At 44.0% G+C, this 19,810-nt stretch overlaps 1 protein-coding gene across 2 annotated transcripts in view; it reads right to left on the bottom strand.

Moving 5' to 3' along the window:
• HACE1 (HECT domain and ankyrin repeat containing E3 ubiquitin protein ligase 1) overlaps positions 1–19,810 on the bottom strand; it is a 184,401-nt gene that overhangs the window by 148,111 nt on the left and 16,480 nt on the right. For both annotated transcript variants that reach the window (XM_077487188.1, XM_077487189.1), the window contains exons 4-6: positions 9,090–9,194; positions 8,748–8,823; positions 6,693–6,824 (exon numbers count right to left, since the gene is read on the bottom strand). In XM_077487188.1, the coding sequence (XP_077343314.1) occupies positions 6,693–6,824; positions 8,748–8,823; positions 9,090–9,194 (313 nt within the window). The remainder of the gene's footprint in view (positions 1–6,692; positions 6,825–8,747; positions 8,824–9,089; positions 9,195–19,810) is intronic.

The following is a 19,810-nucleotide window of genomic DNA, read 5'->3' as shown; positions in this document are numbered from 1 at the left end:
CCCCAAGAAAGCTTTTAGTACAACTGCTAAATCCCAGGATGGGACTTTGGTGACTCTGACTGGCTTGCGTCTAGCGACTGCCTTACAGAATCTAGCGACAAAAGGATTTTCCTGTAAACGTTCATCTAGGTACACACTTAAGGCAGCTATCTGTACCTTAATGGTACTTAGGGTTAAACCCTTGTTTACACCTTCCTGTAAAAACTGTAGAATATTAGCCGTGTTTATGTCACGGCTATTCAACCAGCTATTAAATTTTTGCCAGACTTTTTTGTAAATAGCCCTCGTGACTGGTTTGCGACTCTGTAGTAAGGTCGCAATTACCTCATCTGTCAGGCCCTTACTCTTTAAGATTTCCTCCTCAGTAACCACGCCGAAAGCTTCAGTGTGGCGACCTGTGGATGGTAAAGAGGTCCCTGCGACAGGAGGTCCTGTCTGTAGGGAAGCCTTAGAGGTGGACAATCTGTCAATTGTAGCAACGTTGTGAACCATGGTCTCCTGGGCCAAAACGGTGCTACTAGAATCAAACAGGTTTTTTCCTTGAGGAATCTTGCTAGGACCCTCGGAATGAGATGAAGAGGGGGAAAAGCATACGCCAGACTGAAAGACCATGGAGCTTGCAAGGCATCTACAGCCAGGGGCCGATCTCCTGGGTTTAGCGAGAAAAAATTTGGAACCTTTGCATTGTTTTTGTTCGCAAAAAGGTCTACCTCTGGTTTTCCCCAGTGATTTGTTATGAGATTGAATGCCTCTGGGTGTAAGGACCATTCTTGGTTCGAAATCTTTTGTCGACTCAAGAAGTCCGCCGTGTTGTTCAGCTCCCCTTTCAGGTGGACTGCAGAAATGGATTCCAGATTGGCTTCTGCCCACTGGAAAATGCGTCTGGCTACTACCATCAAACGAGGACTTTTGGTACCTCCCTGTTTGTTTATGTATGCTACAGCCGTCATATTGTCTGAACGGACTTGTAGATGGTGACCCTGTATTGTGGGGTGAAAGGCTAAGACCGCTCTCAGGATTGCTGTTAGCTCTTTCCAGTTGGAAGAGAAACATTTCTCTTCCGGGGTCCACTTGTCCTGGACCCAGCTTGAGCCGAGGTGGGCTCCCCAGCCCCAACTGCTCGCATCTGTTGTCAGTGTTGAAGTGATAGGAAGGACCCAATGAACCCCTTTGTTCAGGTTCTCCCTGTCCTTCCACCACCAGAGGGAGCGTTTTATCCTTGAGGGGATCAAAACTTCCTCCTCCAGATCTCTGCCCCTTAATTGTTCTAGCAGAAACCCCTGAAGGTCTCTTTGGTGGAACCTGGCCCATTGTACGGCTGGAATGGCTGCTGTCATAAGACCTAAGACCGACATTACTTCCCTCACTGTACATTTGGGGCTGCATTGAAGAAAAGATATTCTCTGCCACAGATTCAAAATCTTTTCTTCCGGCAGTATAATTTTTTGATCTACTGACTTGATCCAGTAACCCAGGTACAGAATCTCCTGTGTTGGGGTTGTCTTGGATTTCTCCTGGCTGACAATCCACCCTAACCGACTCAGGCTGAGTTGAGTCAACTCCAGATCCTGAGAAAGACGACTCTCCGAGCGTGCTGTTAGGAGTAGATCGTCTAGGTAGGGAATAATTGAGACTGACTGAAGCCTCAGTGGAACTAAAGCCTCTCCGAGAACTTTGGTAAAGATTCTTGGGGAGGATGACAGACCGAAGGGAAGCGCTCGGCACTGAAAGTGGTAAACCCTTGTGTCTATCTGTACTGCCATTCGAAGGAATTTCTGGCATTCCTCCTTTATTGGAATATGCAGATAAGCATCCCTTAAATCCAGGGTAGCCATAAACATCTCTTTCTGCAGGAGATTCTTTATGGAGTAAATGGACTCCATCCGAAATCTCTTGTAACGGATGGAGCGATTCAATGGTCGGAGATTCATAATTAATCTGAATCTTCCTGACGGCTTTTTTACTACAAAAATGTGAGAGTAAAAACCGTCTCCTTGTTCCTGTATAGGGACTGGTGTCAATACTTCTTGATCCACCATCTCCCCTATCAGTAAGGGTAAGGCCCTGGCCTTTTCTGAGTGACTTGGAAGTTTTGTCACTACAAACTTTGAAGGAGGGCGGCTGTGAAACTCCAGCGCATGACCCCTTTTTATTATGTTTAAGACAAATTCGTTTGAAGTTGTCTCTTCCCATTGTGGAAGGAATTGGCTTAATCTTCCTCCCACAGGGACCCTGGCATCACTGGGGTTTGGGATCCTGATTGGGGCGGCTAAACAGTATGCCCCCTTTTCCTTTCCCTTTATGCCCCGACCAATGTTTTTTGGGGATTGAACTCTTCTCTGGTTTAGAGGGTTCTTTAAAGGGACGAAAAATTTTTCTTTGAAAATTTTTCTTTTTTGCGGGAAAGGTTTTCTTTTTATCCGCCGTCCTTTCTAAGGCGGAGTCTAATTCAGGCCCGAAGACTAAGTCTCCTGTAAAAGGGACGCTGCACAGGCGGGTCTTAGACGCCGTGTCTCCCCCCCAGGTTTTCATCCATACTGACCTCCTTGCTGCCACTGAAAGTGCTGCTGACTTAGCCGCAAATTTTACGGAGTCCGTGGAGGCGTCAGAGATGAAACTGGTGGCCTTAAAAAGCATAGGGAAGGATTTCAGAAGCTCCCCCCTAGGAGTGCCTGCTTTTAAATGTTCTTGAAGTTGCGACAACCAGAACTCCAGGTTTCTAGCTACACAAGAAGTGGCTAGAGCTGGTTTTAAGCCTGCCATAGAGGCATCCCAGGCCCTCTTTAAGACAATGTCAGTTCTCCTGTCCATTGGATCTTTCAGGTGACCCATATCTTCAAAAGCCAGATCAGCCTGTTTTGAGATTTTGGACAAAGGGGCGTCTAGTTTAGGATTTTTATTCCAGACCGCCTCTGGGCTCTCATCAAAAGGGAACCTTCTCTTAAGGGATTTAGGAAAGAAAACCTTTTTATCTGGTTCAGACCACTCCTTAAGGACAAGGTCAGAAAGCACCTTATGTATAGGAAAAACCCTTGCTTTCTTTTTCCCCAGAGCCTCATACATTTGATCATGTCTAGATAACTGAGTTTCTTCCTCCTCAATTTCCAGCGTATCATAGATAGCCCCCATTAGCTCATCTACTTCCTCAAGAGACAATCTATACTTTGAGGCTTTGGATGTTACTTGATCCTCTTCCTGACCCGAGTCAGTGTCAGAGGAATCGGGGCTAATCAACGTGGGGCTAGGCTCCCTGATCATACGGGGCTCCCCTGAGCTGGGTGTTGTAAGGCATGGTGAGGAAGAGATTATAGTTGCTTTACTCGTGGAGGCAGCTGCAGCTGATCCCACGTCAGTGATTAACTCCCGGAGGGACTTAAAGGTCGACGCCATTTCCTCTTTAAAGGAGCCCAAAAACTTTGCTAAAGGGGAATCTGCCTCAGATTTAAGCAAGCTTGCAATGCATTGCTTGCATAGGGCTTTGTTAGAGCCAGAGGACAACCTATTCCCACAATTAGGACACTTTTTGCGGCCTGTCTTGTCTTCCCTTGGGATATCTTTAGCCTGAAATAAGAAGACAAAGGATTTCTTAGCGTCAGCCCCATGTCCCTCCTTCAATCACCAAGTGCAAACAATCTCACTGTGAGTAAACCGCCACCGTGGGGCACTACAGGACCCAGCCTACAAACACCACCACTCCACCAGAGTAATAGCATGCCCAGCAGCCTACCTGGGATTGGCTGGTGCCTGTCTCCGCCGGAGTATCCTGGGGAATAGCCTCCATGGTCCCCCTCTGATGCTCCCGATCCCGCCGCTAGTCCGGTATTGCTGGACGCTGGTCGGGCTTCACAGGCACAGCGCTGGCTCTCCCTCTCCTCCTTGTACCTTTAGAGACCCGGAACCGGAAGTCTCGGCACGCAGTGATGACGCGGTTCCGCCGGAAGTGACGCTCGGCGTCTCCGACCCCACCGCAACAAGGAGCTGAGATGGAGGTTCCACTCACCGCTCCTGGGGGAAACCAGCGCCATTCTGCCCCTGGCCACCTCGGCACTGGAAGGAGGAGGGTAACGGGTCTGCTCCGAATCAGCTGGACGGTACCCGAGCCGTTTAAAAAAGGTATGGACCCAAAACTGCAGCCAAGGAATAGGACCCGGTCCCTCATGGCTACAGGTTCTCAGGCAGCCCCTGAGAGGGGCCTTCAGGTTCCTGGCAACATGTTCCTCCGACGGAGGAAACACAAATGACTGACCAGGGACCTGAGGGACCGCCTTTTGAACTGTGGCAATGTGTTTCCTGGGTCGATGGGAGGAGCTCCATCTCTCAAGGGCTGTCCTGGAAGAACACTTGGGAAAAAGCTGTTGTCCGTTAAAAAAAAAAACCTGGCTCCTAACTTTTTTAGCTGGCTCCTAGATTCCAAGCAAATTTGTCAAGCCCTGACTTAAGGCATGACAACATTTTACTCAAGGAAGAAAGAAAAACATATAGCTGGACTTTTTACAGTTCCTAGGTTTCTTCCCTTACCTTATCCTCGCCGCAGGATTCTGCTGATAACAGACAGATCCAACCTTCACCCATCACGGCGGGTTGCATTTAGCAAACCTTCAAGGACCGGGTCCCTTTTAAATCTGGGTTCCACTCCCTTGGACCTGTATCAGCACCCTGCCAGGAAAAACTTTAGGTAATGCAAGCATGACCAAAGCCCAGGGTCCCGGGGTCCAGCCCTGCAAGGAGAGGCGTTACAGGCAAAACCTCATTCTTCCTATACGAGGTCCAGGTACCATCCACTTGGGCCTCAGTGGCATTTTGGATGGATCCAGTCTGTGGAGGCTATTTAAATCCAGTCAGGATCCCTCCAGCGGAGTTCTTCAGAGCCCATCTTCACTCGTGACCAACACCTTAGACACTGGTGAAAAAATTGAGGTACTGGTAGGAGGGGGGGGGGTTATATAGGGAGGGAACTTCCTGTATTGGGTATGCCAGTGTCTATCACCTGAAGGTGCCTATATACCCTATATAGTTAATTACTATGGCTCTGTGTCCTGTGATGTACGATAAAGAAATTATATTTTAAGAAAATACTGTTGGGCAAGTATATTAAGAGACCAACTTAAGTTTTAGGGGTATTCCTTGTGAGAATGCAGCATTTTCTGTGCCTTTAATTTAGCTGCAGGGCCTGTTCTGCCAGTTTTGCCAGATTCAGTTAGTTATTATATACGATTCACATAGCGCTGACAGTTTGCTCTGCGCTTTACAATACAAAGGGAGACAATACTTCAATACAAGAGGGTTAGAAGGGCCCTGATCCTGCGAATTTACAATCGAAGATTTAAAATAGCATAGACCTGCACACATATAGCAATATGTTGATACATTTCCATTACTGAAACAAATGTAAATATAACAAATAATTATGTAGTTTTAGTGCCTATATATGTTAATGCTTCTAAGAGGGTTCAGTGTAAACAGCTCTGTGTAAGTGTGAGTACACAGCTATGTCATTCTCAAACAATACAAAGAAAAAAGGGATGGTGCACATGGGGAGGAGCCAGCATCAATCACATTAGGCGGTGAAAAAATGTCCAAGCCAGCATATACGCATTTACTGTGCAGGAAGGCTGCCACATAGCATATACTGTCTACTTTTGATGCATATGAATTTAGAGCATATATAAACCCAAGAACAATGATAATTATTGGAGCTTACCAGCCCTTAGATGTGGTGGCTGCAATTTTTTCCCCCCTAAACTTTTTCCCTTTATTTTAACTGAGCAGCCTTGACACCCTATAACTTCCTGTACTCTCTGTACAGTTATCAGCTCATAAAACTTCTGGATAGATGAACAGCTATTTGTTTTTTGCACTTGTCGAAGAGATGTACTAAAAAAACAAGCACTGATATATTTAAAGGCTAACTACATCTTTTGCAACATGTTACACCGATATTTAGGGCTAGCACTGACTGGGCTGCTTTATGTATTGCCCAGGACCTAGTGCTTAACACCAGCAATTCAAACTGGGGAGGGGGACATCCATTTCAGCTCAATGACAACTATACAAGAGCATTAAGGTTCTCCTAGCTATCCCAAAATTAAACCAAACATTCTCCCTTTTTCTCTACATTTCAATGTGTAAGCAGCAAGGTTCCATTCAAGGATAATTTCACCTTTAAAAAAAAAAAATAAATAAATAAATAAATAAATGCACATTTTTTTTACCTTCAAAATAATGTGCATTTATTTTGTTTATTGGGAGCCTGCAAAGCATTGCGCTCACGATCAGCAGATCGTGTATGCCATGCAGGGATCTTGCCGACTCTGTATGTGAGCTGTATGCTTGTACCTCTTACGAGCATTCAGTTACACACTGACAGAAACTTTCAGTGAACAACCACAGCACTCAACAGCACAGGGTTAGTTCATGGAGAACTATAACCAGACTGCTGCAAAGGCTGTCGGTAGCTATAGTGTCCCATGCACAGAATACTATGAGTGAATGACGTGGCTGGGTGGGCAGAGCCCCACACAGCCACGCTTTTTTTTTGTTTGTTTTTTTAGAATTGTGGCAGCAAAGGGAGAAGATCCCCAGTCTGCTGTCATGGGGGGGGGGGGGGGGTTTGGGGTGTGGGGGCAGCTGCAGCACTAACAGGTTATACGCTACACTCTCAAAACCTCAAATATTAGGAAAAAAACACTTACAGTCTTGTGTCCATTCTGGCATGCTACATGTAGTGCTGTTTGTCCCATTGCATCTTCCACGTCTACGTTGCTGACATGTTGTACAAGGTCGTGAAGAAGCTCCGTTCGCCCATTTACTGCTAACCAGTGAATCTTAACAAAAGAAAGGAGAAGCTTTCAGTCAAGAAAAACAAACTGCTGACATGCCCATTTTCTTTAACAGCTGTCTTGAGATCACTTAGGCCGCGTACACACGGGCGGACTGTTCGCCCAACTTTGTCCGCTGAACAGTGTTTGGGCGGACAGTCCGCTCGTGTGTGGGCTTTCAGCGGACAGTTTCAGCGGACAGTTGGACGGACAAGGTTTTTCGGAATTTCCGAAAAACTGTCCGCTGAAACCTTGTTTGAGCGAACAGTCCGCCCGTGTGTAGGCTTGTTCGTCAAACAAAGTTGCGCGCATGCTCAGAAAGGATTTTCACGCCGAAAGCTATAATGCAGTGTATAGGACGTCGTATTTTTCGTCCCGTCGTACGTGCCGTTCACGTCATCGCGCACGGTTTCAGCAAACTGTTCGTCCGTCGTGTGTGGCCATGTCCGTCCATGCTAAGTTTGAGCGGACTGTTTGCCGAAACTGTTGGACGGACAAAGTTGGGCGAACAGTCCGCGCGTGTGTACGCGGCCTAACATAAGACAATCTGTTAGAAAGGAAGCTCTGAGGCGGTCATTGTTGGCCTCTCCTTAAAATACCAGTTGCTCAGCTGTCATGCTTACTCTTGTGCTTCAGCAGCTTCAGTCTCTAACCTGGAACAGTGTTTATCTAAAGAGTCTCTATCCTGATCTGCCACTTGCTTTGGGTCAGTGTCTAAAAGTTTTGAAGAGCATTAGCATAACAGCGAGGTACATCAGCATTTTCAGTGATAGCAAGCACAATATTTCTCCAATAAAAGGCTGATTATAAAGCCTACACTATCCTCCACTCTGACCATTTACACTTATTTCTGCCCTGGTCACACCTGACAAGAAACTCCTTACTACTGCTTTAATGAAAACTGAAAAAAGGAAAAAAAAAAAAAAAAAAAATCGGAAGACACTTTGAATAGCTGATGTTCAGAAAAAAATATTTTCAAACACTAGGTAACTTTCCCAGGGTTTAAGGCAGGGCTGCCCAAACTTTAAAAAGCGAGGAACACTTAAGTGACTTGGTAACCGGTCGGGGGCCACGGTGAGCAGAGCAATCATCCGACAGGTCTGTGCAGAGTGGACACTGACACAGCTCACTCTACGGGTCCTCAGATCCAATCCTCTCTGATGGAAGGCGATTGATTCCCTTCTGTTTTTTTTTTTTTTTAGCGAATCAGATTATAGGTAGGTGGGTGTAAAAGGACACAGATCTGTTTATATCTGCAGTTTCATAGAGGTGAATGGAGGGTTTGATTGAGTTGGACCGATTGTGTGAAAGGGGCCTTCACACTAATGCAGCACAGTGGACCTGTGTCTTTCCTGCAGGATAGCTACACTTTGCCATAGACTTCTATTATATCCTGCCGGTGTGGTGCACATTCTGAAAGCTCACCAAACCCGCAGGTAATAACAGAAGTCTATGCCTCAGTGCAGGTAACCTGAAGGTGCACTTCCCCTGCGGATCAGTTTGAAAGCTGCCCAGTAACCACTGCGCAGATATGCCCATATATACACTGCAATTTTAGTAATAAACTGACCTTTAATAACAGTCTTCCATTCAGGTATCGCCTGCTGTTGCTGTCCCCGGCAGAGTGCATTTGGTATCACTCCACCTTTGGCAAGAGACGGTGTTATACAGGAAGCATCAGCTTATACAGCTCTGCTCCACAGCTGCTTGCTTTGCCAGCTTCATTAGCAACACAGATGCTCTGGGATGGCGAGTCTGCAACCCATGATCTGGGCTTGCCAATCCGCCAACCAACAGAAGGAGGTCGCGAGCCACTTTAGAGGGCTCCGCGGGCCACATGTGGCCCCCTTGGCTGCTGGTAGGGCACCCCTGGTTTAAAGGCAAGGTAGCTAACCATATGATATTAGGCCACAAAAAATAAATACTTACAGCAGTAAGTCCTTCATTGTTGCAAATGTTGACATCTGCATTGTATTCTAGGAGTTTGCTCATGCATTTCTTTTGCCTGTAAAAAAATAAATATTAATTTTAATATCTCTAATATATCTGTATTGAAGAACATAAAAACACTTTGTAACAAAAGCTTTATAAAAGCTCTCCACAGCAGAATTTTGAATAAACTGATCAAAAAAAAAAAAAAAAAAAAAAGGGGGGGGGGGGGGGGGAGTAGAAACTGGGTGGTTCCAGCAGGTACAATAAATCTAGGTGTCACCTAGTTGCTATCATGAGCACAATAAAACATTTGCCTGAACCTAAACTGTAAAAGCATACCCATTGCGAGCCGCCAAATGAAGAGGTGTGCATCCCGAAATATCCTGATAATTTGGATTGGCTCCTCTTTTTAAAAGTAGAACTAAGCATTCCACTGATCCACAGCTACAGAAAAAAACAAAAAAAAAAAAAAAAAAAAATCAAAAAACACAACACAACACAATTAAAAACATAGAAAGTATAACAAGAACAAAAAGGTCAGAGATGATAGACCAATAAACAGAATCATGCTACCAAAATAGCTACACGTTATACAAAAGCTATTTATTGCTCGAAGATAAAATCAAAGCGCAAAATTCAGGTAATTGTGCTGAATAAAAACATGGATTCTCGGGATGAGAGTTGCTGGCTGCAACAGAGAGGTCGCCAAGACTTTTAATTTCAATCATTTTTCAGCTTAGTGAGTTTCATTTCTCTCTTTACTAAAATGCAAGATATAATGTATGTAGCAGTTCAATGCACATACAGCTTTTTCACGGATCTGATGTGCAAGATAGGCATGACCTAGGCGTCACATCTGGGGGAGACTAGTGAGAACGGGATATTATCTGTTACAAGTGTGTGATAATTGTTGAGGGACGGGGAAGAACCACACAAGAATTACCTTTTGCGGGATAGCAAAGCTTTGTTCCTTCAGCCAGCAAGGGAGAGGCACATTCAAGTAGGTGGTTTCACTACCTGCAGAGTCCTGTGAAGCGGTTGTGCTGCTGAGTATGTGGCCTTTTTGAATAAAATAAAGAGTCCTGCGCAAATCGTGCCACTGAAAAAATTGATGATGAATATAAAAAAATATAAAAACAGTCAATAAAAAATCAAAAAATAAACACACCGATGAGTGAAGGTATAAAGTGGAAAACAAGAGAAAGAACGGGACCAAATGTTCCAAAATATATAAATCCAGGCTCTCAGAAGTCTCACCTCAAGATGGAATAATCAGACAAATGAAAATAACCCCAAAAACTTCTCTGTATACAATAACCAAGGAATTGCAGATAAAGCATGTAGTATACACTTCTGCCACTAGAGGGCCATTTCCAGCTCTTGTATGTAATACTGCAGCTATGGACTTGTATTTCCGTGGTGTGGAACTGGTGTTAAAAATGTAACTGCCTTTTAAGTTGGTCAGTGTGACAATCCAAATTCCAATGGTACGGAATCAGCAGCAAGGAAGATCCGGGTCAGAACAAGCCGGGTCATACACAAGTAGATCAGAGAAGATATCAGCTGGGTCAAGCACACAAAGGTAGGTAGGTATGCTACCACAAGCCTTGAGGTGAGAGTTCTGAGAGCCTGGATTTATATATTTTGGAACATTTGGTCGCGTTCTCTCTTGTTTTCCACTTTATACCTTCACTCATCGGTGTGTTTATTTTTTGATTTTTTATTGACTGTTTTTATATTTTTTTATATTCATCATCAATTTTTTCAGTGGCACGATTTGCGCAGGACTCTTTATTTTATTCATTTTGATGCGATAGTTTGTGTTAACCATTTTGTCCCGCTGCATTTTGCATTATTTAGTAGCACTTGCACTTTTGTATCACTTCACTGGTTATTTTACTTATATTGTGTATTGGTACATTTTCCATTTTTTTACACGTACTTAGATACATTTTCATGTTTAGCACTTAGTGGCGCGAGGGTCCATTTTTTATATTTTATGTGGCCTTTTTGCCATTTTACATTAAACAGAACCATTTGCTTTTTCTCTCTACATAGCGAGCGAACTATTCAGATATAGAACATTCCTGAGCAACCAGTCGCCAGGTCTGAATACTGTCAAGTAGGAGGCAGGGGTATGCCTAAAGCTGGCCATACATGTATCAAATTCATCCGGTTCAACAGGAAGTGGCCCATTTTCAATCCATGCATTGTCATTTCTGTTTGTGAGAAGTTGATCTAGCGATCAACTTCTCATGAAAGGGACTGCTGAAAATTTTCATTTTGATTAGTGCTGCAGCACTGATCTGTGCAGCCTCACTGCTGGGAGGAGGGGGGAGACCGACAATACCGATGTCCAAAAGGTGTCTGCTATACTACTACTTCCAAAGCGTAGCCACTCTAATACAGAGGGTGTGTTACTGGCCAGATCATCGAGTGAAAAGAGGGGAGAAAAACAAATCCAGCCACCACATATAGTGATTGATTAGCTGCAATATATAACATTTTTAGTTACGGGTTTAATACGGCTTTAATGCCTCATTTACACTTGGGGCTGACCACAATTTCCAGGAGACTCAGTAGCATTTGCTGCCAACAGCTGTAGGTCAGAACCCTATTCAAAGAAATAGGAGACTGGTGAATGATTAGCCCTGGAAGCAGACTTGCTTTGATTGGCGCTTCCCACACGCAACTGTTAGCAGGAAAATCCACGGAGTCTCCCACAAGAAATTATAGTCGGTCAATGTGCAAGTGTAGATGAGATCTTACAGTCTCCTAAATGTCAGTGGGACCATTTCAAGTCACATGGTTAGAAATAGTCAACTGCAGTCCATAAATCTTATCTTCTTTGACTGAACTTAGATGTACTCTCTTATCTCATCTACATTGTTTACAGACATCAGGAGCATTTAGATCACCGATCTCTCTGTATAGACAGTTTTGCAAGACCTTGAAATCATATGGAACTCTTTATACTGATCAGTTGTGGGTCCACTGCATTTAGTAAAATCCTGCTTGCTGCATTCTTTGTGCGGAAAAAATAAATAAAATAAAAAAAAAAAAAAAAAAAAAAAAAAACGCACACCCAGGGGTTGTGTTTTTGAAGTCACATGTCCTTTTTTCACAAGTGCAAAACATGGATTTAAAGCGGTGGTCCACGATAAAATGGACCTTCCGCTCATTGGATTCCTCCCCCCCTCCGGCGCCACAATTGGCACCTTTCAGGGGGGAGGGGGGTGCAGTTACCTGCATAATCCAGGTAACTGCACCCACTTCCGGGCTAGCTCTCTGCAGAAAGGGGCGTACATTACGCCCCTTTCCGCAAGTGCCCGCCCCCTTCCGCAAGTGCCCCGCTGCCTGCTGGGAAACACACAGATCCCAGAGGCAGCGGGGACCGTCCTCATTGTGCAGCGCGGCTCGCGCATGCGCAGTAGGGAACCGGGAAATGAAGCTGAAAGGCTCCATTTCCTGATTCCCATACCCAAGATGGCGGCGGCAGCACTCGAGTGTCGATCTAGAGACCGGCTTCGGGTGCCGACATCGCGGGCGCGCTGGACAGGTAAGTGTCACTATTTTAAAAGTCAGCAGCTGCAGTATTTGTAGCTGCTGACTTTAAAAAAAAAAACGCGGAGTCCCGGCGGACTCCCGCTTGAACATGTTTTTGCAACGAAGCAGTGTGAAAGGAACTTTACTGTTACAAATGGGAGCATCAACCATATTGTGACAGTAAGTGCAAGAAAAAATATACACACACACACACACACACACACACACACACACACACACACGTAGCAGGCACTAAGCATATACAAATTCCTAATAAACTATGAACACTAAGCATTCCCATGAATAAATCCATGGTCATCATTTTAACTTAACTCTAAAATTTATGAACTGCTAAAAAGGACTTTTATAAACATGCTAAACCCATATTTAGAATGTAGCATGTTACAGTGCAGCATCTGGCCATGCGCCACTCACTTCCTTCCCAGATGACAGCGGGCCTTTTCTCCGCACCCCCTGTCCTAATGTAAAACCAGTGCAGCTGTGCGGGGCTCTGCTCACATGCCTGCCTGGTTCATTTACAGAGTTCTGTGAATGAATGAGCTATAAGAACTGTCATCCACCGCAGCAGACAGCATGTAGTGGTCAGTGAATTACAATGGGGGCTGGAGGCAATTTAGGTGTTTTCCCGTTTACAAAGCACATGTCATTTGGAGTTCACAAATATTTGTTACAAAAAATTAAATATTAAAAAGGCTTAACTTTATTTTTTTTTTTAAGTGTTACTAAACCCATGAATATGAAAATAGTTAATCGCACCCTGCCCCCCCCCCCCCCCCCCCCCCACAGCTTATATATCTTTTTTACATTAAAATATTGCCACTATATACCTTTTTGGCTGATCTGTATACCACAGTTACATGATAAATTGCACAGTTTCTTCAGTGCTGAGAGTTCAGGAAGGAGGAGATTTTCATTGCATTCTGTATACACGCCCACATGTGTGATGTCAATATCATGTGACCTGGCTAGCTCTGAGAAAAAGAAACTGTTCTCTCCAGCATAAAAGACACAAATGAGCATGTGCAGGATGGCTATCCTGCCTGTGTTAGCTGGCCTTCCTCAGATAGACAGTGCAGGAGGGGGAGGATCTGTGCATACAGGATAAAACAGCCTTTTTACACACTGCAGAGGATTAACCCCTTAAGTTCCACAGTGAGTACAACAAACATGCTATGCTGCATATACAGACTGATTTTACTGCTGTGGGTTTAGTAACACTTAAAGTGGTTGTAAACCCTTACAACCAACTTTGACCTACAGGTAAGCCTCGATTAAGGCTTACCTGTAGGTCCAAGAAATATCTCCTAAACCTATATGGTTTAGGAGATATTTACCCAAAGACAGTGCACTGGGCAGGCCGCAGATCGTGGCGATATGCCGTGAGTGTCGGCTCCCGTGCGCATGCGCAGGAGTGACGTCATTACGGCTCCGGCGAATCACAGGAGCCACGAGACCCGGAAGCCGCTCCGGGATACATGGTAGCGGCGAAAAGGAAGATGGAGGACCGATTCGGGGGCTTCGTTCTCAGGCAAATTATTCATAATGAGCTAGTATGCTATGCTAATGCCTTTGCCTTTGCCGGAAAGTTTAGCTTTGATCAATATTTGTGTAAGAATAGTTGTAAATACAAAACAATAATAGAATCTTTTGACCAAACGGGGGGGGTGTTCCAGTTCATAATGTATATGTGAACTATTGAACAGGTGGCTAAAGAGTTAATGTACAGGTTTCCAGCTGTCTTGAGAATATTTCAAGATGAAGTCTCAGCATTCCTGATTACAGCGATGTATAAATACAGCCGTTTAAATCAGCTTAGGGAGCCACTGATGATACCCCATTCACATTCTGAACATTATTACAATCACTCATATGACATGAGTAAGAAGTATATACTAAAAATAAATCCTTCCAGTGTGTGTCTCTAGTACAACCAGTTCTGCAGGAATCCACACAGTTCATATAGTTAGGGTTAAATATTACTATGGATCACTTTGGATTGTAAAGATACTTCACAGAAGCACGTAACAGTATTTCAGGGCTGTCACACTTTAAAAAAAAAAAGGGATATTATAATACACTTCAACAATTAAAGCACACTTTTAAAAATTAATTATTCCTATGAGTCAATAACGCACAGATCAACATCAACAAATCACATTTGTATTTTGAGTAAAAAATAAATAAATAAATAAATAAAAAAAAAATACATTGCATCGCTCTTGCTTTGATTGATGCCTAGATGGAAAAAAGGTTAAAATTTAGCAGTGTCAGCATGCCTTTATTTATTTACTTTCTTAATAACTCCAAGTTTAAATGCATTTTGAATCGTTTTCCAATACTGTAATCCAAGTACAGCATTAACCACATGAGCACCAGCCTGCAATTCCCCTTCATTACCAAGATGGTTTTCAGAGCTGTGATAATTTGACCGACCATTACTCTGTCATGCAACACTGTACCTCAACGAATATCAATTATTTTAAGACAGAACTTTCTGTCTCACATGGTTACCCATAGAGTAGTATTAAGTTGTATCTGTTTATCTACAGCGATCTTATCCCTGCATCCAAAGTGCAGAATTCACACAGAATTTGTCAGTTCTGAAAAGCTGGGGGTGGAGAGCTGAAGTTACATCAGTGAGGAGAGCTGATTGGAGGGAAGGGACACACCCACTTTCACAAAGGAACAAAACTGAGGCTGTCAATCAGCTAGAGGTCCCTACCCTGTCAGCATTTTTCTCTTGGTGTCGGCAAAACGAGACGGCAGCAGACAGAAATGACACTTTGTTCTCTTGATTGAAACAAGTGCACACCATAGAGGGATATACTTTGTTTACATTTCATGTCTGAGGTTTACAGTCCATATATGCAGTAGAGTGTGCTCATTATACTGTGGAACCTAAAAGGGGCAATCCTGTGCATTGTGTAAAAAGGCTCTTTGATCCAGTCTTCTCTGATCCTCCCCTTCTTCCACAGTCCCCAATCTATCTAGGGGATAAGCTGCACATGCTCAGTTTGGTGTGTATTCCTAGGGGGGGGGGGGGTTCTTGGGAGAATGCATGTGATCAGCACTGTCCAGAGGGTCAGGGGTACTGCAGCCTTATAGGACAATCAGTGCAGAATGAAAACTCCTCCTACAAGCTTTTATCAGACACTGATAGAAGTCAAAAGATTATTCTAACTGCTGATGAAAAAAAAAAAAAAAAAAGTGGCAGTTTATATTTACTATGTTTCCATGTTCTGTGTGATATAGTGAATTCAGGGCCCTGGGTTTAGTAATATTTTCATTTCTGTTAAAATAAAAAATGCCAGAATAGTACAAAAGCCCCAAAATGTTTTTTTTCTGGAAAGTATAAACCCCCAAAGTGATTGAATTTTTTGCCCAAATGAGTGGATTAAACACGGAGCTTGGTAAAGGTGCACTCAATATTTTGATGTACAGGTTATACACAGAGGAAGCAGGAAGTAAAAAGGGGTTAATTTACTGGTTACAAACAGTGCCATTGTGGAGATGAAGGGGTTAATGTTTAGATGGGCAGGATAAGGGAGGTGAAAGATTAATATACATGAAAAAATTTAAATCAATCCCTGGGACACAGTAACAGAATGAATAAATCTGCAGCTGCTGAGCCATTCATTCTGTCCCCATTGGTAAATACACCATCTCTCTCCTTCCAATGTTGGAGGGATCAGCACAGTAAAACAGTATCAAGTGATTGCTGCGATTAGTCACATAGTCAGTCTGAGGGGTTGGGTACTAAGTACAGGGTCTCTGTGTACCTAGCCGCCTAATGACACCTGGTGAATCACCCATCCAATGGCTCTTTATCCAGTGCTGTTCATAAATGGCACTGGTTATATAAATGGTCGCTGATCCACTATTGAAAAACTATACAGTGGTACAAAAGGGGTTAACCTTTTGGCGCTACACTACAGCCTGAAGGTGGCAGTGTTCATGTGCAAGCTGAAGGATTTAATTTTTCTCAATAAAACCTCCAGCCTGCATTTAATAACCATGTCATAGATGACCAATTGGTTCCTGGTCATCAACGGAGACCTGAGCTGTGTTGGCAAGTGGCTATGAGATGGCCGATGGTAAGGAGTTAAACAGATCTTTAAAAAAAAAAAAAAAAAAAGGGAAGAGGAAGAAGAGGAATATATTTTCACTGCCATGTACATATAAATTACAAAACAAACGCACACCGATATGACTATTTCAATTAAAACTTAACTCCTGTCAATTTCTTTTAGGGTTTGATAAAGTGGAGAGGTTAGCACTTCAGTCATATTGTGTCCCAACAGGAGAAATTTCACATCCATTCCTGGTGACCATGCAGAAAATGAGGGGAATCTCATTTTTAACTAATATTTATCCAAAAGTAATTTAATAACTTTATCAAATGTACTTGTAGCGGCGGGCTCCTGAAGAGCACGCGCTATATGTTTTTCAAAGTAAAACTTTACCCAAACTACAGTTTAGTTTGGGTCTATTTGTCTAAATTTGACTTCTGTGTCAGTCTGACTGGACTGTGAGATGTTCAGCCTGGCCATAGGGGGCACTGTCTCTGGTGGCAGGCATGGAACTACAGTCTGGTTAGGCTCTCAAATTATTCCCTCTCGGAGCCGGGTCAGTGGGAGTGGTCCTCTAGCTGTGCCCTCTGGGAGAGGGTATTTAAGACATGGACGTCACGGGGTTCGGGGTTTCCGGTCCAGTATGAAGTGTTGATTACATGGTCCTGGTCCTCCTGACCAGCCCCCAGGAAGGCTATGGCCTGATGTGCGGTTACATCCGACTTTAATGCCTTGGGGCTGACTAGCCCAAGGCATGGAAACTAGGGGAGGATGGGTGCTGTCTCCGGTCCAGGAGAGACCCATTGAACTTCGAGCATTCCAGGGGAGGACTCTTTATAAGAACACCATGTACGGGTTGGTTTTCTTAACAAGAGCCTGGAAGGGCTGAAGTAACCGAGAGAATCCATTCTTGTGGATATCGCCAAGTAGGCTGAAAGATCCAGGAATCCTACAAGCGTTCTACAGCTTAGTTTCCTACGTGTTCTGCAACAACGTCGGTGATAAAGACTTTGTTCCTGAATAAGCACCTTGTTGGCTGCTAGGCCTTGTGAGAGAAGGACTTCCAACCTGAGTGTATATCCAGCTGCAAATGGCTATTCTCTGGATGCAGTCAAAGTAAGCAAGTTCCTTAACGTTTATAGACTTTGACATTGAGAGTACCTGAATTCCTTCCCAACCCTCTGATCCCAAGTTAAAAGACTGTTCAATGGTTGAAGTTCGCAAATAAAATCCAATCAATTGAACCTATTGTCAGTCTCAATTTACTGGGTCACCTACCACGGGACATCCCCTAGGCATGCAACAAGGAGAAGTGGAAGGTAACGGTAAGCACAAAAATAACCAGCAGCTCCTTCGGGGGTTAGTGCTACATACTTGTTTGCTTTGCTGGCTGTACATGAAGAAAACATTATACAGTTTCACATAGAAAACTTTTTTCAAGTTGCAGCTTGCACTGAAGCCAGGTTAAAAGGATGTTATTGAGTGCCATGAAAAAGTATTCATACCCCTTGAAATTTTCCACATTTTGTCACATTACAACCAAAAACGTAAATGTATTTTATTGGGATTTTATGTGATAGACGAACACAAAAGTGGCAGGAAAATGATAAAATGTTTTTCAAACTTTTTTTTACAAATAAATATGTGAAAAGTGTGGCGTGTATTTGTTTTCAGCTCCCCGAGACAATATTATTATACACGATTTATATAGCGCCAACAGTTTACGCAGCGCTTTACAATGTAGATGGCGAACAGCACAATTACAGTACAGTTCAATACAGGAGGGCGCTGCTCATAGAGCTTATATTCTAAAAAGGGAGGGGTGGTGGTATAAAAAGGCGATAGATGCGGGAATGATTGATGGGGTTGTTAGGTGGGTGTGGGATAGGCTTCCCTGAGTTTTCAGGGATCTCCTAAAAGGTGGACAAGTTAGGGGCTGATCAGATATACCGGGGCAGGGAGTTCCAGATGATGGGAGAGGCTTTGGAGAAGTCCTGAAGGCGAGCATGGGAGGAGGTAACAGGGGAGCTAGGGAGCAGGAGGTCCTGGCAGGAGTGGAGGGGACGATTTGGGAGATATCTGCAGATGAGGTTGGCGATGTTGGGTCGAGAAGGTTGTTGTTTGTGATATAGCGACACATTCGGTCATGGACAAGGCATTTGATGAGCATTTGATGACCCCCTAAAAAAAAAAAAAAAAAAACATTTTAAATTCAGCAGCTACAAATACTGCAGCTGCTGACTTTTAATAAAATCGGACACTTACCTGTCCCAGGGTCCAGCGATGCGGGGGAACGAAGCCCCCCCCCTCGTTTCCCGCTCAGCTCACGGCGCCGTCATGCACCTGGCTGTGACTTCACAGCCGGGCACCCACTGCGCATGCGCGAGCGGCGCAGGGTGCCGTGATACACCGTACAGTCACCTGGGACACGTGACAGGTCCCAGGTGAATGTGCGGCACGAGGGGAAGTGATGTCACCAGCCCGGGCAAGGAAGAAGGCAGACTACGAGGGACCCCCTAGCAACAGGTATTTGGAGGTGAGTAAAAAAAATAATTTTTTTGCCACTTATTTCTTTTTTTTTTTTAAGAATTTTAAGCAAATTTTTATTTTTGGGTGGCAACACCACTAAGTTATTCATACAGGTGGGGTCTAGCGAGGGTATTTTAAGTATGGGGGTAACCAGTGCATGTTTGAGCGGGGAAGGAAAGGTGCCGGAGGAGAGAGAGAGGTTGAAGATGTGGGTTAGGAAGTTTAGTATAGAGTAGGAAGGTGGTTGCAGTAATTGTGAGGGGACAGTGTCCAAAGGACAGGTGGTGAGGTGGGCCATGGAGAGGAGTTTATCAACTTCATTTGTGGTAACTGGGCAGAAGGAGGAGAGTATTGAATGTTGTGTTGGGTAGGTGTGGAAGTTGAATGCTGGATATCTCCTTGCGAATTGTGTCGATTTTGCTTTTGAAATGGTTGGCAATAGTTTGTAGAACCACCTTTTCGCTGCAATTACAGCTGTAAGTCTTTTTGAGGATGTCTCTACCAGCTTTGCACATCTAGAGAGTGAAATGTTTGCCCATTCTTCTTTGCAAAATAGCTCAAGCTCTGTCAGATTAGACGGAGAGGGTCTGTGAACAGCAATTCAAGTCTTGCCACAGATTTTAAATTGGATTTAGGTCTGGACTTTGACTGGGCCATTCGAACACATGAATAAGCTTTGATCTAAAGTAAACCATTCTATTGTAGCTATGGCTGTATGTTAGGGTTGTTGTCCTGGTGGAAGGTGAACCTCGGCCCCCAGTCTCAAGTCAAGTTTTGCAGACTCCAACAGGTTTTCTTCTAAGATTGCCCTGTATTTGGCTCCATATATCTTCCCATCAACTCTGACTAGCTTCCCTGTCCCTACTGAAGAAAAGCATCCCCACAACATGATGT

Source organism: Lithobates pipiens, unplaced genomic scaffold, assembly GCF_037356315.1.
Source record: "Lithobates pipiens isolate NorthernLeopardFrog02 unplaced genomic scaffold, aLitPip1_a1.2 Scaffold_18, whole genome shotgun sequence".
In the NCBI taxonomy this organism is placed as follows: Eukaryota; Metazoa; Chordata; class Amphibia; order Anura; family Ranidae; genus Lithobates; species Lithobates pipiens.
The sequence above is the reverse complement of the archived record's forward strand: the minus strand, read 5'-3'. Positions and strand labels throughout refer to the sequence as shown.